General features: G+C 36.4%; 1 protein-coding gene across 1 annotated transcript in view; it reads right to left on the bottom strand.

The window, feature by feature from the left end:
• The window catches only part of LOC115209067 (cysteine synthase 1), a 28,901-nt gene extending 2,429 nt beyond the window's left edge, over window positions 1-26,472 (bottom strand). Inside the window, exons 1-12 of the mRNA XM_029777145.2 lie at window positions 25,942-26,472; window positions 22,708-22,745; window positions 20,883-20,923; window positions 20,671-20,766; window positions 19,157-19,281; window positions 16,084-16,173; window positions 14,910-15,024; window positions 9,779-9,832; window positions 8,153-8,214; window positions 4,771-4,929; window positions 3,804-3,938; window positions 2,171-2,216 (exon numbers count right to left, since the gene is read on the bottom strand). Coding sequence (XP_029633005.1) covers window positions 2,171-2,216; window positions 3,804-3,938; window positions 4,771-4,929; window positions 8,153-8,214; window positions 9,779-9,832; window positions 14,910-15,024; window positions 16,084-16,173; window positions 19,157-19,281; window positions 20,671-20,766; window positions 20,883-20,923; window positions 22,708-22,745; window positions 25,942-26,022 — 1,042 coding nt within the window. The 5' untranslated portion in view covers window positions 26,023-26,472. The remainder of the gene's footprint in view (window positions 1-2,170; window positions 2,217-3,803; window positions 3,939-4,770; window positions 4,930-8,152; window positions 8,215-9,778; window positions 9,833-14,909; window positions 15,025-16,083; window positions 16,174-19,156; window positions 19,282-20,670; window positions 20,767-20,882; window positions 20,924-22,707; window positions 22,746-25,941) is intronic.
• Window positions 26,473-26,841: the final 369 nt, after the last annotated feature.

Below are 26,841 nucleotides of genomic sequence, written 5' to 3'. Positions count from 1 at the left end.
CCTGGAAAACCTGGAAGAGTGGGGGTAGCAGGGAACTGTACCAGATAACCAGAAGGGAGGCTAGGAGATGGGTATATATAGCCAAGGGAGAAGCAGAAAAGAAGAAGTTTGTCAATGTTCAGCAACATGAGGACAAAAGAACTGGAGTATTTCGAATTGAAAGACAGTGTGTGAGAGAAAATTGTGATGTCACAGGAGAGAAATGTGTCCGCATGGATGATGGTGCAGTTGCTTTTAATGTAGGTAAAACTCCATAAGATGTACCCAGTGTAAGCTATGGACACATAAGAGGCACAGCAATATCAAAGGAAGGTTAACCAGGATGATAGCTTTTGTGTGCAGCAGATGCACAAGGACAATAAACACTGAAGATGTTCGGAAAACAGATTCCATCACATACCAGGAGAAAAAACTAGAAATAGTTGATAGCTTCTGCTACCTAGGTGACCAAGACTGTAGTGAGGCTGGATGCTCTGATAGCATTGCCACTAGAATAAGAATAACCTGGGCAAAGTTCAGAAAGCTCCTAACTCTGCTGGTAACAAAGGGCTTCTCGCTCAGAGTAAAAGGTCTACTGTATGATGCATGTGTGTAAACAGTCATGCTACACAGCAGTGAAACATGAGCCATGACTGCTGAGGACATACGTAGACTTGAAAGAAATGAAGCTAGTATGATCCGTTGGATGTGTAATGTTAGTATGCACACATGACAGAGTGTAAGCATCCTGAGAGAAATGTTGAACATAAGAAGCATCAGATATTGTGTACAAGAGAGACAACTGCATTGGTATGGTCATATGCTGCGTATGGATGAGGAGAGCTGTGTGAAGAAGTGTCACATCCTAACAGTGGATGGAACCCGTGGAAGAGAGAGACCCAGGAAGACATGGGATGAGGTGGTGAAGCACAAACTTTGAACATTGGGCCTCACAGATGCAATGACAAGAGACTGAGACCTTTGGAGATATGCTGTGATTGAGAAGACCCATCAAGTAAAGTGAGATCACAGCCGTAACCTTTACCAATGTTGCATAACCAGCCCATTTAAAAGTACCCTTGAATCATAAGGTGACACACTGCACTTGAGAAGACCTATTGAGTCAAGTAAAATCAACATAGAAATTGTAGTTGTGCTGCTCGACTGGCACCCCTGCTGGTAGCACATAATAAGCACCATTCAGGTGTGGGTCGTTGCCATTGCCACCTGACTGCCTCCCTGTGCCAGTGGCATGTAAAAAACACTATCCAAACGAAGTCGATGCTAGCCCCCCACCAACTGGCTCCTGTGCCGTGCATGTAAAAAGCACCAGCTGAACGTGGTCGATGCCAGCGTCACTTGACTGGCTCTCGTGCCGGTGGTACTTAAAAAGCACCTTCTACACTCTTGGAGTTGTTGGCATTAGGAAGGACATCTAGTTGTAGAAACCTTGCCAGATCAGATTGCAACCTACTGGCTTGCCAGTCCCCAGTCAAACCATCCAACCTATGCCAGCATGGAAAATGGAAGTTAAACAATGATGATGATGATGATATATATATATATATATATATATATGTAATGTCTATGTAAATACATTGTTGTGAAGTTTGTTTCAGGTTAACATTTAAACCAACCACATGCGACCCAAATATTCTGCCTGTTCTATATTTGAACAAGCCAGATTTGGCCTATCACACCTCCCTTACAATGCCTTTCTAAAAATAAACAATCATATGATTGAAATCTAGAAAGTACGAGATAATTAATTAAAAACAATGTGAATAAATAAGCATTTATTTGAGAGAATAATCTGAATACTAAAGGGTTAAAGAAATTCCAAAGCAGATTAAGGGCCATTATAATCTCAAAGTGCCTGAAGAGAAACTAAGAGAACTTAAAATACTTGTAATCTGTTTCCTGTTTTCACACAAACTTCAATTTCAAACTCAAATAAGCTTCACCGCCAGACTATGTTTATACACAGATAAAACAATATATCATGCTAAGAGATGAAAGTCATAATCTTAGAAATTTGATCAGTTTAATTAACTTTAACATATTTGTCAAATACTACTTATACTACTTATATTATCTGTCTACTACTTATGGGTAGATTGATAACTAAAAACAACTTCACAGAGAGAAAGAGTAAATAAAATAACACACTAAGCAAATAGAAATCCTTTACCTCTCTTTTTCAATTCTGTTTCACTGAACAATTTGTTGTAATACCTCTGAAACACGAAACAAAGCAATATAAAAGTCATGGAACATAGCAAGACATGATCCTCCAACCATCTAAGAGAGAAATATTTCTGAATAAGAACCATCTCAGACTGTGATGATCTGCCCTACCCATAAAAGCATGGAAAGCAAACATAAAAATGATGAAGTGGACTTATATCCATATCTGTTAAATTTTCTGTGAAATTTAGGTTTTTCTACTTTACTATTACTGAGAGTAACTAAAGGTTATTTATTAACATATAAATGAGTATATTATTTAGCAAAAGTTAATTTGCAGATTGGTGCAAGATTGATGCTTTCATATATGTGCTTGAGTATTATGTTTTCAAAAATAACATGGTAAAATTACATCATGACAGATGTGATATAAGCATGCTAGATAAGACTAAAGTTTTTTTGTTTTTCATACTTCAAGGTTTATTCTCATTTATGAATAAACTATGTCCCTCTAGATATCGCAAGGATATGGTTATCTTTCTATTACTAGTGCCACAAAAAATATTCTGTTGCTAATTCTTCTGAAAGTATTAAAACATTTAAGTTATTGTTAATATGTTTATCATTTTTAGATTTCAAGAAAAATGTTCCATCTTTAAAGATGAAACATTTAATATTTACATCTATACAACATTTTGTTCAGTTTGACCTCCAGTCATCATCAAGTGTCTTATCTCTGGATACATAATATTTCACTGGATTCTAACTAGGAGCTTTTATTTCTAAAATAACAATGGTCTTATCACTATCCCACTGATGCTTGTAAATTAATGTATTTTTTCTGGTATTTAAATTCATTTTATATTAAAAGCACGCATATTAAGCTAATGTTATATATACTTTTCTTTGAATTTTCCAAGTTTACATCATGCTCTTCTATTAGCTATACAAATTCCATTCCATAGTGATATGCAATTTCTCTCTTCACATCATATATTTTCAGCCATTCCCAATTTAGATGTTTCTCTTCTCATTAAGGCTTTCTGATGTTCCTCTATTCTGACCTTTAGAGCCCCACCCAGCTGCTTTTTTTATAAGATCTACAAATGCAATTCTTATGTTGAAGCCATTCTTTGGTGATGAATTTGCAAAATATGGTGTTACTTTAGGACATAATTCTGACATTATTTGTTATAAATTCTCTGAATATTTTCAGATAATCTTTTGCAGTAAGAGAGATAGACAGTACAGTTGGGTTCTGCACAAAAGATGAGGTTAAACTAAATTCCACTGTGTCTCTATTTTACTGCAAGGGAATATGTAAGAAAATTCAGAGACTCTAAAACAACAACATCAAAATCAAGTTCAAAAATAATACCACACTCTGTAGATTCCTCATCAAAGTTAAATCTACAAATTTACATAGAAATGGCTAGAGCGTAGGAACTGCATTGATATCTCATACTTCTGTCCTGGGGCTAAATAACATCAATTATGATGTATCAAGTTTGAGCATGTAGAAATTCCTCAAGTTCAGCAGATCCTTAAAATAAAATTCACACTAATAAATTTTTAAGTGAAATGAAAACTCTGTGTGTGTGTGTGTGCATGCCTGAGTGAGTGAGTTATTAACATACCTGGCCAGTATCACAAAGACAAGTTACCACTGTATGTCCTGGTCCTAGAGATTTTGCCACACGAACAGCTGCAGCGACATTGAGCCCTGAAGATGCACCCACAAAGAAACCTTCCTCTCCTAAGAGTCGAAAGACCTTTAATGGAGAAATAAATAACAGTGACAAAGAGATCAGAGATAAAATGGTATATCAAAAATAAAATTCTACCTGTTGAGTTTCCCATTAATCTTTCCTCAAGTTTTCCAGCTATATTGCAGATGTTTCCCTGTTTTTCTGCACATGTCAATATGGAATAATGACCATAAAATGGTAATGAGATTTCATGCTTTTTCTATAATCAGTGTCACTTAATGGGACTGAGCCTGAAACCAAAAGGCTGGAAAGCAAATTTCTCAACCAGACAGCCATGCCTGCACTGCGCATCTTAAAAGAAAGAAAGAGCACATTAGGTAATATGTTCTTAGACTACGTCTGAATAAAATATGTGATGGCCATGACTGGAATAATTACCATTTGAGTGGGAGAATTGACTAAAGGTGGGAAATTGACAGAACTCTTATGGTGTCAGGATACCTCACAGTATTTATTCTGATTCTCTATGCTCTGAGTTCAAGTCCTGCTGAGGTCAACTTCACTTTTCATCCTTTTAAGAGTCAATAAAAATGTCCCCATGCAGGGTGATAAGATTGTTGGAAGTGGTAAGGCATTAGACAACACATCTTGCAGCATTTTATTGTTCTTTGTGCTCTGATAGGTACATTTGCAATGGCAGTGGTACCAAGCAAGCCTTGCCTTTCCCTGAGACATTATCAGTAGCATTAGAGACTTGCATGCATGGGCAACTGATAGAAAAAAACCCAATTTGTTCTTACCTACACCATGGAGAAGACCTTACCAGGTGTGCAGAAATCCATGGTAGTTATGACTAAAGGAAGTTCTGCAAAGTTTATTAGTTACAAAATCTTACCATTTCCACAGATTCTGTATCTGAAACTAACAAAGCATCATCAACTAAAGCTCCTTGCATGTTACCAGTTATTCTTCCTTGGCCAATACCTTCTGTGATGGATACATCACCTGCTCTCTCAAGCTTGCCATGTTTAAACCAGTTGTAGACAACACTGCCCTAGCAAAAAACAATTTTAATAGCACTTCAATTAAAAAGAAAATTAAATAAGAGCATTTCCAAATAAATTTTCCATTCAAAAAGTTATATGAAAGTTGTCTTATTAATTCCATAAAAAATGAAAATATAATTTTGTTTCTAAAAAGCATTATCTACATCATTCAAAACTGCCATGCTTCCCGAAGTTTGCCAGTACACCTAATGTCTCACACCCAACTTTTATTCTTTTTAAAACAACTCATTAACAGTTCACTTTCTGTGAATTAATTGTATGTAGTGTACATGCATTTTTAGCTATTTTTTTCTAATGAGTGATAATGCTCCTGAGCACTATATACAATAAGTTCATTATTATTACTTCTACTCTCATCATCTAACTTACCTATAAAAACATAGAACCATTATATTTAATTTATAATCTCAAGATCATATGAGGCATTTAGTAACAGACCGTCATAAGCACCACAACTTAAAAGCTGAGAAAGATGCAGTCAAAGTTTTGCAACTTTCAGAATGTGATATCTCAGCGAGGAATGAAGTTAGGAAGCTGGTTTTGGTCTTAAAATGACCATGAAGACCTCCTCTAATCATTTCACCTATGTAAAATTATATATTTATGTATACATCTGGAAGATGAAACAACAACTGCGTCTTTATCATTTTGTAGAATATACTGGTACTATGAAACAGTGCATTGCACATTTTAGCCATAGTACCTTGGAAAAACATACAGAGACCCCACCCCAAGGTATTCATCATCGTTTAACGTCCGTTTTCCATGCTAGCATGGGTTGGACGGTTCAACTGGGGTCTGAGGAGCCAGTAGGCTGTGCCAGGCCCAGTCTGATCTGGCAGTGTTTCTACAGCTGGATGCCCTTCCTAACGCCAACCACTCTGTGAGTGTAGTGGGTGCTTAAGTATCTTTAAGAGGTAAGTAAGATAAGATAGTAAGATAATAGCCCATTATCATTACGATGGTAACAAGGAATATTAGAAAATGATACAGAGACCACACCAAAGTTATTGATTGAGTGTGTGCTTACAATGGTGTGTTACTAAACTCTCTGGTACAAGTTTAAGTGAGCGAGAGTTGTGTCAATAGCATTGAGGTACAATTTTTTGCAGCTGGATTTTCAACCTTATTGCAAGCCTCACTGGTTCTTCCTCTCAACTTTTTCAGATTCTAGACATCGAGACAAAGAAAATGATATACTAACCTCGAAAATGGCTGGGGTGGCACTTATGACACTCTGTTACTAAACACCTCATATGATAGCTGCCAACATTATTACATATTTGAAAATTTAGACAAATACATTACTATTTGACTAAGAGAAAATATATAAATAAATTACACACAAACACACATGTATATCATCATTTAACATCCATTTTCCAAGTTGGCATAGATTGGATAATTTGAAAAGAACTGGTAAGGCCAGCCACACCAGGCTCCATTGTTTGTTCTGGGATGGTTTCCACAGCTGGATGCCCTTCCTAATACATATAAATGATCTTATGATCTATAATACTAACTTCAGGAAACCTGCTAGTCACCTGTTCACTTACCAGTCTGGTGGGCACACTAGTGAGACTACATTCGAAAGGGCCTTAAAGTCAACCTAGCAAAAACCAAAGTCTTAGTAAGTAGGAAGGCAGACAAATCACAAATCCCTTCAGGTAGATGGCTCTGCTCAATCTGTAGAAAAGGTATAAGTAGAAACTCCATAAGATGTACCCAGTGTAAGCTATGGACACATAAGAGGTGCAGCAATATCAAAGGAAGGTTAACTGGGAAGATAGTTTTTGTGTGTGGCAGATGCACAGGGGCAATAAACACTGAAGATGCACAGAAAACAGATTCCATTACATGCCAGGGGTAAAAACTAGAAGTAGTTGATAGTTTCCATTACATAAGTGACCAAGTCAGTAGCAGGGGTGGATGTTCTGAGAGCATAGCTGCTAGAATTAAAATAGCCTGGGCAAATTTCAGAGAGCTCTTACCTCTTCTGGTAATAAAGGGCCTCTTGCTCAGAGTGAAAGGTATACTGTATGATGCATGTCTGTTATCAGCCATGCTACATGGCAGTGAAACATGGGCTGTGACTGCTGAGGGCATGCATAGGCTAGAAAGGAATGAAGCTGTATGCTCCAATGGATGTGTAATGTCAGTGTGCATACGTGACTGAGTGTATGCACTAAAAGAAAAGTTGGACATAAGCAGCAGCAGATGTGGTGTGCAAAAGAGATGACTGTGTTTGTATGGTCATGGGTTGCATATGGATGAATACCGCTGTGTGAAGAAGTCTCACACCCTAACAGTGGAGGGAACCTGTGGAAGAGGTAGACTCAGGAAGACATGGGATGAAATGGTGAAGTCCAACCTTTTGAGATATGCTGTGCTTGAGAAGACCCCACAAGCCAAGTGAGATCATAGCCATAGCTGATGCCAGTGTTGCTTAACCGGTCTGTTTAAAAGTACCCATTAATCGTCAGGCAATATGCAGTGCTTGAGAAGACCTGTTGAGTCAAGTGAAAGTGTAGTTGTGGCCATTGCCAGTGCCACCTGACTGGCACCCATGCCTGTGGCACATAAAAAGTACCATTTGAGCATGGTTGACGCCAGTGCCACCTGATTGGCTCCTGTTCTGGTGGCACATAAAGAGCATCATTTGAGCCTGGTTGATGCCAGTGCTGCCTGACCGGTCCCAGTGCTGGTGGCACATAAAAAGTATCCACTACACTCTCAGAGTGGTTGGCATTAGGAAGGGCCTCCAGCTGTAGAAACCTAGCCAGATCAGATTGGAGCCTGGTGCAGCCTCCTGGCTTGCCAGCCCTCAATCAAACCATCCGACCCATGCCAGCATGGAAAACAGATGTTAAAGATGATGATGATGATGATGATGATGATGATATATATATATATATATATAAAATAAAGCATTATTTCCAAACACTCCTAATACACATACTAATGTGGTTTCTGAATTTCTTTCAATATATTATTTTCAATTTTTTTTAAATGGACTATATGATTTGAATTCTAAATCCTATAGTGATATGCTCCACAACTAGAATGCATCTATTCTACCAATTACATCTATACAGAGAAAGAGAGAGAGAAAAATCACATTATTGCAAAATGGAATATGAAGGAAAAAAATCTTACAATCACATTTTTAAGGAAAAATCTTATAAGTTTTAGCAAACTTAATTAACTTACAGGTGGGTCAGCAAGCACAGCCTGTATATTAGGATTTTTTTCTTTCAGGTACATACCCACACCTATAGGAAGAGTTGGGAACAAGGGAATAAATTATCAAAATATTCGATTATTTACATAGGCACAATTTCTCAGATTTGTAAGAGAAGGAAAATAAGATTGTATGATGTTCATATATTTAACTAATATAATAATGTTCTTTCACAAGCACAAAACCTTACTGTTAGAGAACAATGGGGGTATGATTATGTGGTAGTGATGGTCCCTCTGAAGAGAGAGATAATGTGGTAGAAATAAGATTTGTGTAATTATGCATGTCTTTTATATAAACACTAGCACTATGACCCGGCGTTGCCGGGTCATAGTGCTAGTGCATGCATATACAGCTGCGTGCGTGCACACATACACGCAAGTACTGTCCAAATCTTTGACCAATCACATACAGCTAGCTGGCATTCAATTAACGTATCAAGTTTCGGGCATTTTGATTGGGTTTTGGATAGAAAATTCACAAAAAAGTCACTTCTATTGATTTTTTAATGGCTTTACGGGGAAATGTAAAGATGTGCACGACCACCCTTGGACAGATTTGAATGACGATAGAAAGTGTGAGCCCTCTAACTGAAAAATTGTGGATTTGTATAAAGGACACGCACGCAGACATTTTGCCGTTTATATATATAGAGATGATTATGACTTACATAGATTGAAGGGGCTCAGATTAAGAGAAGAAAAAGTGTGTGTGTGTGTGCACGCACGCACACATTTATGCAAGGCATGTGATTTAGTGATTAGGATGTTAGCTTTATTGTTTTAAGATCACAAGTTCAATTCCTGGACTGAGTGGCATGTTGTGTTCTTGAGCAATGCATTTCATGTCATGTTGCTCCAGTCTACTCAGCTGAAACTGAGTATCAGATGAGTACTGGTGCAGCCCTCACTCCCTCTCACTGTCTTATCCTCAATGTTCCTTTGGGCCAAGGGCAGAAGAGCTAAGAAAGTATTTGTATCTGCTCATAACTAAATAGACATTTAGCGAAAGCATGCTGCTTGCTACACTGTCATACTTGCTTGCAAATGACCATTGTGCTTTGTTTCACATGAATGAATGTGTGTATGTGTGTGTGTGTATCTATATTTAAATGTGTGTATGTATGTATATATATATATATATTATATATATATATATATATATATATATATCTCCCTGTTGTTTAATGTTAACTATCAGAAAAAAGGTTAAAAAAATACTCAATACAATAGTAGAGATTAGAAATAGATGTATTTTGGTTGAGTCAATCTCTTGCTATTCTGAGTTACGTCAGTGGATGCACAGGGTCTTCAAGCAAGTTACCACACATATACATACACACACACATGTGGTGGGGTAATGTATTTATGAATACTGGCACACATTGTGAAATGAAATAGAAGAGTCATCAGGCAATTATGTCACACACACATATATGGGGTGGGGAGGGATTTATGCATACGGGCACACATTGTGGAATGAAACAGAAGTGTGTTTCTTGTTGAGGTGTCTTTTATGCATTGTCAAAGCCTCACAATTATAAGTTGTTAAAAAACAAAACCACTGCAATTGAAATATTTTTAGCAAGATATTACCTGAAAATGTCCCACCAGTTCCAGATGCAAATGTGACAGCATCAACTCTACCCTCTAGAAAATAATGGAAAAAATTTTAATACAACAGTAACAAGGTCGATGTGTAATTAAAGACTTATTTTTTGTAAAAATGAAGAAGTTTACTCAGAGCAGGATAACAACTAAATACCAACTTCAAAAGTTTTGAGCACTTTTCCATGCTTGCACAGATCAGACGGAATTTTATTGAGGCAAATTTTCTATGACTGGATGCTCTTCCTGTCATCAACCCTCACCTGTTTCCAAGCAAGGTTTTATTTTCTCATGGCCAGACATGCTTTAGGAGGATAATGGAAATGAATGACACTGCTTGTAGGACAGTGACTATCTTTTTACAACTATCATGTGATGCCAAGACAAGGAGTCACACACACACACACATCATCATCACCATTTAACATCTGGCATGGGTTGGATGGTTTGACAGGGAACCAGTGAGCTGCAGAGCTGTGTTAGCTCCAATGCCATCTTTGGCATGATTTCTGCAGCTGGATGCCTTTTCTAATGCCAACCATTTTACAGAATGTACTAGATATTTTTTCATACACACACACACATGCACACAATGGTTCCCATCAACCAAAATTACCAAACCCACTTACAAGACTTTGGTCAACCTGGAACCATGTGGCAGTGAAGCAAACTTCTTAAATATACAACCACACTTGCACCTATACAATGTTTAACTTCTAATATTAATTAAGAAATAATATTCCATTATCTAGATCAGACCTTCACTTCTCTTCTTTTTTTTTCTTTTTTTTTTACACAAGGTTTGACTGTTTTCAAACCCCTATTGTAGTGTCCCCATCCTGGCATCTGGGAACCATATGGGTCCCACAAAGATAGTACTAGAGTTCCTTAAGCTGTATTAAAAATCTTAAAAAGCAGCAGCATAAAATGTATTATTACACAGTTACAAATATTTAGCTATATATATTTTTCCATTGTGAGTTGAAATGGAAAAAGAGTTTGTTGTTAGTTAATGAAATTGGTTTATTGCGTAGGCAGACCTTTCAAAGGCCTAAGTGATTTCGTAAGAAATATTAGAACACAGCTATCCAGTATCTCACCTGACAGATAAATCTTCCTTCAACAAAGCATTTCCTTATTACAATGAAGCTTTTTTTTTACGTGCACGTAAAAAGCACCATCCGATCGTGGCCATTTGCCAGCCTCGCCTGGCCTCCGTGCCGGTGGCACGTAAAAAGCACCATCCGACCGTGGCCGTTTGCCAGACTTGTCTGGCACCTGTGCAGGTGGCACGTAAAAAGCACCCACTACACTCATGGAATGGTTGGCGTTAGGAAGGGCATCCAGCCGTAGAAACATTGCCAGATCAGACTGGGCCTGGTGCAGCCTTCTGGCTTCCCAGACCCCAGTTGCACCGTCCAACCCATGCCAGCATGGAAAGCGGACGCTAAACGATGATGATGATGATGAATGAAGCATTAAAATGAAGCAGGTTTACAGATAAATTAGTTAAACATAATAATAATTTTCAGACACTTAAAAAATATAAAACACAAAATCATTTGGTTTAAAAGTCAATACTAGTATATGTGTTGTTAATCACTTTTTTTTTTATCTACAATTGAATAATATAAATATGATTAAAAAATATAGATATTCTATAATTTTTAATAGAATTAATGTTAATTTTAGCTTAAGCTGTACACAATTTTATCACAGAAACAGCAAGCATCAATAGTAAAATTCTTAAACAACAGTCTTCATTTATTATTTACCATTCAGTTGTTAGTTAACCAATTCAAATCTTTCAAAACCTATAGTTTATTATGCCACAGTACTTACAACAAATAATTCACTTTAGTTGGGTTAAGCTGAAATAAAATTTAAAGGACAATTTAATCAGCTTCAGTATTCTTTTAGAAATCCAGGAAAATCTTTAAACATATGTTCATCAAAATACCTTGGACTACATTACAATAACGTAACAAAGGCTGTGACTTTCACTTGTTTCTCAGAGAAAATGAATATATCGTTTCACAAAGGCTTTATCTTGAATACATTTCGGAGTCAATATCTTTTTGTCAGCCCAAAATCAAAATATTTTTTTTTAATATTTTAACTCACTAAATGGCTGAAAACTGAATAGTTGGAAAATACATTAATCCACACTCTATTTAAGTTAATATAAAATGTTCTTGTCGTATATCAAAAAGATTATCGTACAAATGACTGATGTTAACCTTGTACACCAGCATTTAATAACTAAAAGTTTTAAATTGTCAAGTTTCATAATTCAATAAGTTCATAATTTATCATCATTCTATGTAGCAATCTGAAATAGTTTCATTTATTTCATTGATTGCTTAGCCTTTCCATTATATTATTTTTTTTTTTAATAAACTGCCTTTGTTTCAATTAATATTGAAAATAACAAAGAACTTAGTAAAATAACTTACTTATTGCTGGGGTTATACTCGTAACACAATTCAGTACAAAATTATAACATAAAACTAAGGACTGTCTCCAGAGCTTTGGTATCAGGATTCAATAAAAACCAGTAAAACATGAAAATTATATTCAATATCTAGATAATTTCATCATCATCATCATCATCGTTTAACATCTGTTTTCTATACTGGCATGGGTTGGACAGTTCAACTGAGATCTGGGAAGCCAGGAGGCTACACTGGCTCCAATATGATCTGGCAGTGTTTCTACAGCTGGATGCCCTTCCTAATGCCACCCACTCCAAGAATGTAGTGGGTGCTTTTTACGTGCGACCAGCACAGGGGCCAGAGGAGCTGGCATTGGCCACAATCAGATGGTGCTTTTTACATGCCACCGGCACAGAAGCCAGTGAAAGCGGCACTGGCATTAGTCACATTTTGATGGTGCTTTTTACGTGCCACCTGCACGGGCTCACAACTATAATTTCCATTTGATTTGATTTTGATATTGCTGTTGATGTACTTGACTCAATAGGTCTCAGATAAATCTGTAAACTACACTATATCAATGTCGTGAGTTCTTTGCATTTCTAGAATGTTTATACTGTTGTGCGTTTCCTTTATATATGCTTATTTATTTGTTTAATGTCCTTTTTTCTATGCTATCATGGGTTTGGTGAGGGAGTTATTTAAGGCAGGATTATGCCTTCCTGTCACCCTTACTTGTTTTCAGAAAAGAAGAGTGGGGTTATTCCAGAGGTCTTCAAAAGCTTGGAGTCAATGGTTAAGGACAGAGAGGGCAGTTTGAGTGAAGGTATTAAGGAGACAGAGAAGTTGTAAGAAGGCAGTGATAGAAAATGAGGCAGAGGGTAAATGCAATGTGAGCAATAAGGAAAAAGTGGCTGGAGGGTACAATAAAGATTGCAGGTAAGAGTAGAGTTTGAATGCAGGAGAGTAGTAGGAGGAAGAATGGCTAGAGGGTACTCTAGTGGTATAAAGGTGGGTAGTGAGATAAAGGCAAGAGTAGTTAGCATATATATATGTGTGTTTGTGTGTGTATTATCATCACCACCACGTATTGCATGTAAATATATATAAAGCACTTAGCAGCATAAGCAAATTGTCAGACTCAAATGGCTGAAAGTGCATTGCTAACAACACCAATGATGACAACGACAGCAGCAACAGTGGTGGCCAGAGTAACAGCATATGCAGCAATGATGCAACCACTGACAACAATGGTAACGGTAACAGTGGTGGCAACAACAGTGTTTCAAGCAGCAGAGACAACAATACCAACAGTTACAAAGAAGCAGCAGCACTAACTTTGTGGCTGGAAATGAGCTGCTAAATCAGCAACAGCAGAACCACCAGAATCATGTTGAGGAATATCAGCATTGGCAAAACTCCAGCTACAACAATTGCATTAGACCTAGAGTTAATGAAATAGCCATTGGCAGTGGTAACACATTCAATGCACAGACACAAAAATGTGTCAGTTCAACCGTGTCCCCATTTAAGCAACTTTTGAATGGCCATAGGTCCTCTTTTAGGATACCAGAAAGGCACAACATCATGTCCCTGGCCAGCCTTGTATGGCGCTTAAAAGAGAAAGGAACCCTATACATAATTAAATGGAAGTTCCTTAAACAACTAGGGGCTTATATAAATGGGAACAAACAATGTAAGCTTTGCTTGGCTGAGAGGGCAAAAAACCTAATAAACTTGTTTAATCTGAGGAACATTTTAAACTCCAGGAATGAATTATTCAGCCAATGCCCACACCTAAAACATTTCCTGCTTCAGACTTGGAATTCTCCATTTGTTGAATATTCCCTCCACAGCTCCTTTAAATATCACCATGGCCGGAGCTGATGTAAAGGGGGATAACCCTGTCCCGCTAAGCCAGGGCAATTATTTTTTATTTACAAAACCAACTGACTGTTATGTATTTCTTCCTCCAGTTTCTGGAGATAGGTTATGTGCCTTCAGCCGTTTGAGTCTGATGAGTTGTCTATACTGCTCGTTGCTTTATAGGTGTGAAACTGACCATAACTTTTAACTTCCTAAAAAATACCTTACTGTTCTAATGCTTTAGAGTGTGCTCCTTCTTCAGATATATATATATATATATATATATATATATAGAGAGAGAGAGAGAGAGAGAGAGAGAGAGACACACACACACAAATCATTTCCCTCTGGTAAGAGTAGTGAGCATGACAACCTCTCTAGTATTGGAGCCATGAAAAATGCACCCTGTACACTCTGAAAAGTGGTTAGCAGATGAGTAAAGAGTGTATGGAGCTGTGAGGTCCCTATGGTTCTGTCTCTCAAACTGCCAGGTATTGGTGTCATGAGAAAATGCACTCAGAACACTGTGTAAAGTGATTGGCAATAGGAACAACAACCAGCCATAGAAACCAAATAAAATGACACATACAAGCACTAGGCTATAGGAGTAGTGGCTTCCAATAAATGACTCAAACAGTGATGACCTATGCCAGCATAGAAAGCAGATATGATGATGATGCTACATACATATATATTCAAGCATAATGTGACCTCTGAGTGCAATAAAATTAACTAAAATTCTTAAAATCTGAAGTAAGCAAGCATGCATGCCTGAAGGCAACATGTTTGTGAATAATTCCACTGTAGCATACACTCACTAGTTTCTCGCCATATCTCAGGTCCAGTTGTTTCCATATGAGCAAGTCGGTTTGCTAGATTATCAAACTGGTCTGTCCACACAGCATTCTCTATACTTTCAGCATACCTTCGTGCCTGCAGCAGGAAACAATATGGAATTCATTAAAAATTTTAAGAAAAAATATGACAGAAGACAACATTGTATGATTTTTCTCATTTTTACTGGTTGAGTTTTTCACAGGTCACTAATATGGTGCAAGTCTATCCCTTTGAAGTATTCTTGCAGTTTGTTCTGGTGCTAGACTATGTGATGCACAAGACCTTAGAAGGAAAAGAGGAAGAACTGGGATTTAAACTGGAAAGATGAAGTAGATGAGTTACACCAAAGATACTTACAGATCTTGACTTTGCAGATGATATTGCTTTTATCTCTGAAGAGATACATTAGTTACAAAAAATGCTCAACAGACTAGAACTTGAAGCTGCAAAGGTTGACCTGTACCATAATTCAGATAAGACTGAATACCAGACATTCAATCAAAATCATAAGCAACCAAATCACCTCTTTGCAAAAAACAGAAAGGATTTTGCTGTACAGAAGGCACTTACTCGGAGTGTGTGTTACAAACTGCATAAAATCTGGAGTTCTAAGATGGCATGTAAATTGAAAATAGGTTGTTTGTCTCCACAATAGAGTCAGTTTTGTAATATGGTGCTGAAACTTGGACCCTTACCAAAAAGCTTGAAAAACAAATAAATGGCTGTTACAAAAGAATGTTAAAAATGGTTCTGAATGTTACATGGTGAGCTCATTTAAATAACAAGCAGCTTTATCAAGATCTACCCAGAGTGACTGAGAAGATTCAGCAGAGAAAAATGAGAGCTGCTAGTCATTGCATCAGGCATCCAGAAGAACCTATGTGTCAACTGGTTTTATGGAAGTCAGTTGAAGGAAGAATCAACAGAGGAAGAAAATGTCTAGTCTATGTGGACAACTTGCTTCAGAACAGTGGAATGACAAATGTTGATAAATTAAGAACATGCATGGAGGACAGTGAGGGATGGCATGCTTGTGTGAAATCACTGAAGTGTCTGTGAAGACAGCCAAACTAAACTAATGGGTCATTGACACAGCTCTTTTCACCATACAAGAAGAAAGAAGCAGGAAGAAAGAGAGATATGTCTTCATCTCACCTGTTGGTTATAGTGATTTGGGTCAGTAAGTGGTACAGCAGGAACAGGGAATAACTGCACACCAAGAAGTTTAAGCATGTCAAGCTTTTCCTAGAAAAAGTAGACAAGAGCCTTACAGTAAAATTCTGTGAATTTCATATAATTGAAGCAAAACTAAAATTATATCATTCTACAGAAGAATTACCTGATTTATCCAGTGTGTCTGGTATTAGTAAGCATGAAATCTTGAAAATAACATAAATGCAACAAATCATATCTATCAAACATAAATAATTTTCATTATTTACCTTTTGATGGATATTTGTCCTCATCTTGTTTGTTAACACAACATTTCGACTGATATACCCTCCAGCCTTCATCAGGTGTCTTGGGAAAATTTGTACCTGGGTTCTCATTCCTAAGGTATTTTTTGATGTTATTATTATTATTCAGGTCACTGCCTGGAATCGAACTCAAAATCTTGGAGTTAGTAGCCTGTGCTCTTAACCCCAAGATTCCAAGTTCAATTCCAGGCAGTGACCTGAATAATAATAATAATAATAATAATAACATCGAATAATACCTTAGGAATGAGAACCCAGGTTTGAAATTTTCCCAAGACCCCTGATGAAGGCTGGAGGGTATATCAGCCGAAATGTTGTATTAACAACAAACAAGATGAGGACTAATATCTGTTAAATGTAAATAATGTACATAATTCCTCATCTCTTAAATATAGAACTGTATAAATAATTTTGTAAAATATTTTTAGAACAAATTGTTTTTCATATTATTCATCTTTAGATGCTATGTACTTTCTATTGGTGAAAAATGTTACATTTGTGTTTTGGATAATTAAAGCTTAATGCTTTAATACTAATTAAAAAAAATATTGAACCATGTGGGCAAAGAAATACATACTTTGAATATTCTTTTATTTTTTTTATTTATTTCAGTCATTTGACTGCGACCATGCTGGAGTACCGCCTTTAGTCGAACAAATCAACCCCAGGACTTAATCTTTGTACACCTGGTACTTATTCTGTCAGTCTCTATTTCCTAACCACTAAGTTATGGAGACATAAACACACCAACATCAGTTGTCAAGCGATGGCAGGGGAACAAACACAGACACACAAATATATACATATATATATGACGGCCTTCTTTTCAGTTTCTGTCTACCAAATCCACTCACAAGGCTCTGGTTGGCCCAAGGCTATAGTAGAAGACACTTGCCCGAGGTGCCACACAGTGGGACTGAACCCAGAACCATGTGGTTGGGAAGCAAGCTTCTTACCACACAGCCACTCAAATTTAGAAAATAAATTCACCAGGAATTAATTGAACTGGGATTACCAATGTTGTGAAGAAAAACGAATAAGGAACAAAATTGTTACCAAAAATGTTTCCTTTTCCTCTTCAGAAGATTCACTCTAAATTCATATGTACAGGTTTGGGCATAGCTGTATGATTAACAAGTTTGTTCTCCCACCTTGTGGTTTCAGTAATACTGTGTATAAATATCTTCTTTAGGTAACTATCTTCTGCTATAACTCAGGGACAATCCAACCAAAGCCTTGTAAGCAAATTTCATAGTTGGAAACTAACTGTATGAGTGTGTTTTGTCTTCTTGTCATAGCATTGCATAATAGTTGCCAACAAACATCACCATCATACAAGCTGTATCGTTAATTTGCAATCATTCATGAAAACGTGTCTGACAATAGTGCTGTTCATATCTGAAGGATATAAAGGAATATATCACCTTACTTGAAATCATATGAAGTTTTGCAACAAGAGGGACAGCCAGCTGTAGAATATCTCTCAAGAAATTTCCTCTGACTCATACAAGCATAAGAAATTGGGTGTTAAAATGATGATGAAGATGCATGTACACTGTAATAACCTCAAGTTTAAATATAATCCTTCAGTTATCAGACCGATGAATTTTTTCAGCTCAAAATTATTTTAGAGCATTGATCAAATAGATATCCTTATATTATTTAACCCATTACATGTGTGGTACATCGTGTAAAATTTGTATATAATGCAACTTACTTGATATTTGCTTGTATATAATAGTAGTTATTATTGCTTGAATAGAATCTGGGCTGATGTTAGGTGGTAGAGATGACTTCCCACATCTAGGACACTGCTCTTACTACACAGACATTCTAGACTGTATTAAAAATGGCCACTCAACTGTTAGATCTAATATCATTTGCCAATACACTCCAAACTCTGACCCACAAACATGCTGTCTTCTCTCTCAACTACATAAGTGGTCTTCGCTCTTTAGAGTTGGCTGATGTCATGTCACCGGAACTCAGGTGCTCTTAACTCAATTGTCAGTCCATCTCTCATCATTTACATTATATTTACACTCCACCCAAGCCAGTCCTTCTTATCCAAAACCACTGTTCTCAATCCTTCTTCAGAATGTTAGTCCTTTAGAATTCCCCCTCTGTCAATGCTTTTTATGCAGTCAACTATTCAAGAATAACATTAGCCTCACCATTCTCACAGGTCTAGTTGAACCTGCAAAGGCCTTGAGTTTAGCACCTTCTTCCAGACTAGACAAAACAAAGCAAAAATGTAACACACATTTTTGCCAGGTAGTATCAATTTGTAGCATCTGTAATGCACAGTTCTGTTAATAGCATGAAGGACATCCAACATTATTTAACTGACCATGTTTTCAAAAAGTTTTATGAACCAGATTTTAAATGTATACAACTAAAAACAAAATCTGCAATCTAGAGCTATTTCCCCCCATATTTGCAACACCTACACAATGTGCACATATACAAGCGCATCTGATGTTTAAGATTTTTAGAGGGACTAATAAATGGGAATTCTTATGTTCAAGTTCTCTGTGAAAGTTTTTAAAAATCTACATGAAGGGAAAAGAACCTCAATTAGGAAGTAGAACCAAGTCAGACTACTGTTAAAAACTTACCTCCTATTTTATGGTGTTCATGAACTTAAACTTAACACTTCATGTACCTCTATAAATGAGAAGTTTCATACTTGTAGAAGACTAAGTTAACCTCATACATACACAGATTGAAGAATTAGAAGTTATACTAACCTTGGACTGAGTATCAGGAATGAAAATTGCACATTTATAACCAAGAGAAAGACACATGTGTGCAAGGCCAATTCCAGTATTTCCAGCAGTGCCTTCCACAATTGTACCTCCAGGCTTAAGTTGTCCTTTATTAATGAAAATATATATTATTTAATCAAGGTACAGTTATACACATGCTCATCTATTATTATTATATTATTAAGGTGGTGAGCTAGCAGAATCATTAGCATCTTTTTGGGTTGATAAAATAAATATCAGTTGAGCACTGGTGTCAATGTAATCAACTGGTCCCTTCTCCCCCAAATTTCAGCCCTTGTGCCTATAGTAAAAAGAATTATTATAAGCATTAATGAACCTCATTGGAAACTTGAACACAAAGAAGAGTCCAATGGGTTAGTCACTGATTCACTGCACTTTTTAATGAAAAACTGAGAAGTGGTATTTGTACATTCAACTTCTTAAAGTTTGTATGCTGTTGGCTGAGATATTTCTGGTGAGAAATAAGTTCCACATAGCTGCATGCAGGAAGCTCTGTTCATCAAGAACTAAAGTTGATGTGCAGCTGTGAAAGTGTTGGAACTTATATATCTTCCATATAGTAGTATTGGCATAACTTTGGTACACAATATACCATAGCCTTTGTGCATAACTTTGATACACAATGTACCACAGCCTGAGCCTTTTGTGCAATGTTGTTGCAGCAACTTGTTTATGTTTGTATAAACTATTGATAGCAAGATATTTGGTCTCAATTGAGGTGTGTTATCCTCTGAAATGAGTTGAATTCGATGAGTATGCTATGTAAAGCATTCATAGACAGATGTATTCCATGATGCTTCAGATATACATTTTAGATGGTGTATTCTGTATTCAACTAGTTTGGAAATCTGCATACTGTTATAAAACACTGCGCAACTGTTACTTTTGGAAGAAATACATTCTGCCCATAAAAGCTTAAAGCAGAACACATCACCCAAAATTTCAAGAGACTTTTTAATGGAGCCAATTTAAGATTCTCAAAACATGACAAGGTTTGATGTAGCTGCTTCCTTCTATAGACATCACATATCAGCATCTGTATTAACTTCTCTCTTGCATGTTAGCTTTATACATACGTACGTACATACACATATACACACACACACAAACATACACACATACAACAAAAGATGGCACTAGATCTAGCTATATTCAATCTCCCTCTATCACCACCTTTATCAGTCTGTCTCTCTCCTGTCATAATGCCAGCTAAATAAGAGACTGTGTCAGATGTAAATATTTAAAAGTATTTCAACTTTGAAGATAAGGGTAATAGTCTGAAGGAAGATTACAATCTAATCCACTTTCAATCTCATATTCAAATCCTACTCAGATCATCTTCCATCTCTCTCTGAAGAATTGGAGAAAGGTCAGTAAAGTAAGAACCATAAAATTCTCTTGACCAACTCTTAAAATTCCTTTCTCTAAAACTTTAATTTGGATCTTGTGCTTCTGAAATAAATCAATATACATACCTTTTTTTTCAGCATCTTTTATTAGGTAATAAGCTGCTCTGTCTTTAACAGAACCACCTCCATTGCAAAATTCTGCCTTAGCAAGGATCTCACAACCTGGAATGCAATCAAGAAGCAGTGAGTGAGTATTTATAGATCAACAATATTAGAGATTCAGTAAACATTACAAATACCAATAATATTGAATAATAATAGAAGATTCAATAACTTACCTGTTTCTTTACTCACTTGTTTTAACTTAATCAAAGGGGTACTGGGAACAGAAAGAAAAATTGTTTTGAATCAATACACAGTGATTACATAATAAATACCCTAAATATTTCCCACTAAGGAGTTTTTCTCCTATATTTGTAACATGCCCCTCTTTTGATCACTAGCATCAGAGATAAGCAAATAAGGAAGCTTCTCAACCAGCTAGAAATAGCAGCCAAGTTTTTTTTCAAATCATACCCCACTATATTAAAATAAAGCAAGGACAGTGAATAATGTAGGCCTAGATGCAGTGTACTTGAATAAAAGTTAAGATGGCCATAGGTGGAGAACTTTTAGTAACAGATCTGCTTGACCAGAGATAATCAAGGACTCCACAATAACAAGTATCAAAAACATCACTCAAGAGGAAAAAAAGAATTCCGCTAATTGACAAACAACACTTTTTACTGAGAACTTTCACTCTTGGCCTTTCACCATACTGAGTTGTGAATATTTTATTGCCTCTGTATTTCACCCAACCCAGACCTCCATACTAAACAAATCCTTTTCTATTCTAGGCACAAGGCCCGAAATTTTGGGGGAGACAGCCAGTTGATCAGATCGACCTCAGTATGCAACTGGTACTTATTTTATCAACCCTGAAAGGATGAAAGGTTAAGTCGACCTTGGCAGAATTTGAACTTAAAATGTAAAGATAGACAAAATACTGCTAAGCATTTCGCCTGGCATGCTAATGTTTCTACCAGCTCACTGCCTTTCCATACTAAATATATCCTACAAGATAAATCTTGTAGCTGCTTTACAGCTATCTATTTAAGACTATATATGGCTATGGTGCAGCCACATTTGGAATTTGCATCACCAGTCTGGAACCCCTATCTTGCTATTTCCCATCTAGAAACTGTTCAGATACATGCAACCAAGTAAATACCCTCCATCAGGCATCTACCATACTCTGAATGCCTTGCTTCCCTGGGCATAAATATATTGAAGCTCTGATGTATGGCAACTGACTTGGTAAACATCCACAACGTTATTAACCATTGTACCAACAACCACCTTGAGCACCTTTTTGAGCTCTTGTGTCTAACACACATGGGCATGCCTACTAAATCAGAAAAGAGCACAGCTCCCATGACTTTCAGAAACATTTTTTTCACACTCAGAGTTGCTGAAGCATAGAACAAACTACCTGCATCTGTTGTTAGTTGCAGAGATATTGCATCCTTTAAAGCCTCCATGCTACCTGAAATTTGCCAACACTATACCTGATATCCCCACCTTCATATGCATGCATAAATGTATATCATGACCCATACACTGTTCACTTTCCTGACACTTGTACATAATTCTATGTACTATACATGCACCTTTGATAAGTTGTAGTGCACCTGAGCATTATACACAATAATTTCAGTATTACTATTATTATTATCATTTTTTAATTCATGAATATGATATATATAATATTTTCAGAATCATCATCATTATTGTCATTGGTTGCACAGTTTGAGTTTTTGCCAACTCCTTTTCTGCCTATTGAGCAAGGCCATTTCTCTGAAAATACTACAGTTCTGTCTTCTTTCCTACGCACTAAAACCTTTATCTTAACTAAGTGTATCTTGGACCTCTCTATTCTAGGTTTAGCTTCCATGCCTGGAATTTTCACTGATAAATTCAGTTATCAAAACTCGATGATCAAAAATAGGAGTTTACATGGACGGCCAGTCTTAAACTCATCCATGATGGCCTGTAAGACAATGATGAATGGGAGGTGTGTGTGTGTGTGTGTTTGTTAAAGTAGTAAAATATTGTTGTACTTACTTTCCAACCATTCCAACAATGCCATCTCGAATTATGTTCTGGAAATAAATAGGCACCGCATAACAGTTAGTTCCAGTTAGAAAAGATTTAGATTACATCATCATCGTTTAACGTCCGCTTTCCATGCTAGCATGGGTTGGACGGTTCAACTGGGGTCTGGGAAGCAGTGTTTCTACAGCTGGATGCTCTTCCTAACGCCAACCATTCTGTGAGTGTAGTGGGTGCTTTTTACGTGCCACCGGCATGGTGCCTGGCGAGACTGGCAACGGCCACAATCAGTTGGTGCTTTTTACGTGCCACCAGCATGGAGGCCAGTCGGGGCGGCACTGGCAACGGCCACGTTTGGACTGGTATCACAACTACAATTTCCATTGATTTTTGAGCGATTTCGATTCCGATTTCACTTGCCTCAACAGGTCTTCGCAAGCAGAGTTTTGTGTCCCAAGGAGGAAAGGTATAGCTTCAGATGTTGTTTCTGTTTTTTCTACAGCTACTATAAAGGTATCTGCTCTTCAGAACTGGGTGGTCTCATGCTACCATTAGACAAGCTCCCTTCAATTTACTCATATTTCTTCCTTTCATCACATACATTATGTCTATCAGCCCTATGTCCTGTATTAATCTTCATACCCAGTCCTTTCTTAGAACATAGGCCCTCTGGAATTCTCTGTCCCTACAACATGGACTTAAATTACCATATACACTTGTGTATAAGTCATACATTTTTACTATGAAACTATACTGTAAAATCTAGCATGTGACTTATCTACTGAGGATACAAAACCTCAATGTATAATATATAGCACATAGTAAATGCCAAAAGCAACCTTTCAACAGTGAAATCACACTGCCTCAAATTTTTATGGAAGGATATTAGTCAATTCCATTGACTTGTACTTTATCTTATCAACCCTGAAAAGATGAAAGGTAAAGTTAACCTCTGCAGGTTTTGTACTCAGAATAATTACCACAAAGCAATTTTTATTATCTTCTGACTCTGATGCTCAAAAGTAACCAAAGAACATGGATAATAAAGCTGAAAATTAATTTATCTTTAAAATTTGAGTTTAAAATACAAACAGTCAGAATATTTTTTCTTAGATCCCAACAATATACCACCCCTGTATGTATCATCATGCCATCAGATGTATTTATGGGGAGAAGAATATTGAAAAACATCAATACATGTCAGAGTGACAAAGAAATGAGGAAGGTATCAGGTGGCTGTGAGATGTGCTAAAAAATAACAGCTAAGTAGCCCTTACATAATACAATTTTTTTTTGCCTAATCGAATGAATATCTATATGTTGAACACAGATTCGCAAAAATCCTGAAAATTCTAAAAACTAAAAGAGTTGAGGTGTTATATGTGGTGCTTAAACTAGAATTCTGCCTTAAAAAGATCTCTACTTGAACCAACATGCTTAGGCATAAATGCTGAGAGTTTGGTGGTTTATATTGTTATCAGCTGCAAACCTAGTTGTAAGTAACTAATACATACTGATGATAATTATTACACTAGTGCTAAGATAAACTTTCAGAACTCTGTGGTAACAAGGTCGGGAAAACGATATAGCTTATAAACGCTTTGTGATAAAAATTAGGAATAGCAGAACAAATAAGCTGATAATCATTTATAAAAGAAACCAGTCTAAATACTTTCTTTACTTAGTTAAGTCTCTTTAAGTCTTAAAATATCTCTAGAATCGCTAAAATAAGATAGTGGTTTCCAAACATTTTTGTCCCCTCCGTAGCATTTTAAGTAAATAAAAGTTAGGCTCACTTTGCGTATAGTTTTTTAAAATATGTATCTAACAAAGTAAATTTTAGCATATAAATATAATTTAAACTATAGCAAATTATTAGATATTGAGATCTTTACTCAATAAATGAAGCATAGTAATAAAGATTGTATATTTAGAATTTCAGTTTGTAATTTTCATTTACAAACTAAAATTTTTATATTTTCGCCACACCTCTATATCTTACGAAACTTCAGTATGTGGTAACGCACCGTTTGGGAACCCACGTTCAATTTTCAGCTGCAATCCTAAAATCATAATAACAATTCGAGTAATAACAGAAATCCTTTGATATTTGTATACGATATCATTCACCCACACAACCCTCCTTCATGACATAGACAAAAAAAGCCAGGCTGAAACAAGCGGGTGAATGACACCGTCCCCTCATAACTGACACTGTATATCAAAGTTTTTATTTTGTTCTTAAGAATTGTCTGAAGACATGACAGTATATGCAACACAAAATAACTAAACTGATATGAATATTGTTTTATTTTCTTCGCATGTATCCACATGTTCTTAATATTTTATACACGTGGACTCGTATCATTTACTTTGATGAAATTTTACTCGTGCACATCCGAATCATTTGCTTTGTAAACAAACAGGATAATTGAGTACACTGCTCTAGCACCGTAATTATATTAACATTGATTCATTATTCTTCTGGCATAGGCCAATGCCTGTTGCTGTAGATTTCCAGCTCATAACTTGTACTCGTTTTATCGACCCACCTGTAACTGGCATATTTTGAACTTGATAAAAATATATATGTAAACCCGAAAACATCTCGAGTATGTTATATTTATAGGGAACGGACGTGAAACCTCAGGCAATCCCATAAATCGGCCTTATATAACTTTAATATATACTGCTCTATAACTTAGTGCTTCCTTTTTGGGATTTATGTTTACGGACAATATATAATATATATATATATATTATATATATATATATATATATTAAGTATAGGAAAGAATGGAGCTGAACGAAGATTTAACAAAATTCCTTTATTAAAATAAAGGAATTTTGTTAAATCTTCGTTCAGCTCCATTCTTTCCTATACTTAATATATTAAACTTCAAATTTCCGCACTAAGGCACGGAGTTTATGCTCTATGGTCGTAACTTCAACCGTGCTTTTTCTGTTGTGAGTTTGCTACCCAGGTATCGGTTATCTTTTGAATTATCCGTAATAAGATAATTCATTTGACTACTTAAATAATATATATATAAAGGTGAAAGTAAAGAATACGTACACCCGGTGTTTGGAGTTAGGGTTTAGGATTAGGGTTTTTGATACGTTGAAAACGGGTGGTTTACGTATTCTTTACCAGAGAGAGAGCAAACAAGTATTTTAGTTTTTAAACTTTTTTTTTCACATATGTTGGTAAAGAATTAGAAAAACGAATGCAAAAAAAATAATAACCTGTGAAGATGATTTCCTATGCTGAATGTATGGGGTAATGAAAGTTTGTCTCAATAAACGAGTAATATGTGACTGGTTCATCTCTTTGTAGTTAATATAGTTAAACAAAAGTTACCCGTAAACAATTCCTCCTCGGGTTAAGTAAAATTACAATTTGACAAAACTTTGTAATATATTCCAAAGTGTGTCTGCTTTCTTGAGCAACTATTTAAAATGCTGTTAGTGTGAAACTTTCTTGAAAATTTGTCGAGAATACGGACGAGAAACATTAAGTGACATCCTGCTACAATAATAGGCACGTTTTTGTTAGAAATAAAAAGGCGTGAAGTTCTCTTGTTGTGAACGTAACTTGATATTGCTCTGGACTCGGCTTTTTTAATCATACAGTGATAGCGAAGTTATTTTCGAAGAAAAAGATAAGGCGAACCACCTAGTATACACAGTAGTTAATAAACAAACACAATTACTCGAAATGGATGAGGTGTCGAAGGTTATCAGTACACGAAGGTTACCAATTACCGAAGGGAAAGTTTTGTGAGTTAATAGGTTACAAAGAAAAGATAATTCCAGAAAGATTTATGGAATAAAAAATAACGAACAGCAGATTTGTTTTACCGACGATCGCCGTTTATAGTTTTTATTCACATTTCTTCAAAATTCAATCATCATCGTCGTTTAACGTCCGCCTTCCATGCTGGCATGGGTTGGACGGTTTGACAGGAGCTGGTCAAGCAGAAGACTGCACCAGACGTTTGTGTCTGTTTTGGCACGGTTTTTACAACTGGATGCCCTTCCTAACACCAACCACCTTGCAGAGAGAACTGAATGCTTTTTACGTGGCACCAGCACAGGCGAGGTCAGTTTTAGCATGATTTTTACAGCTGGATGCCCTTCCAAATG

The sequence above is a fragment of the Octopus sinensis genome, linkage group LG3 (assembly GCF_006345805.1).
Source record: "Octopus sinensis linkage group LG3, ASM634580v1, whole genome shotgun sequence".
Taxonomy (NCBI): Eukaryota; Metazoa; Mollusca; class Cephalopoda; order Octopoda; family Octopodidae; genus Octopus; species Octopus sinensis.
Note: the sequence above shows the minus strand (reverse complement) of the source record. Positions and strands in the feature narration are given on the sequence as shown.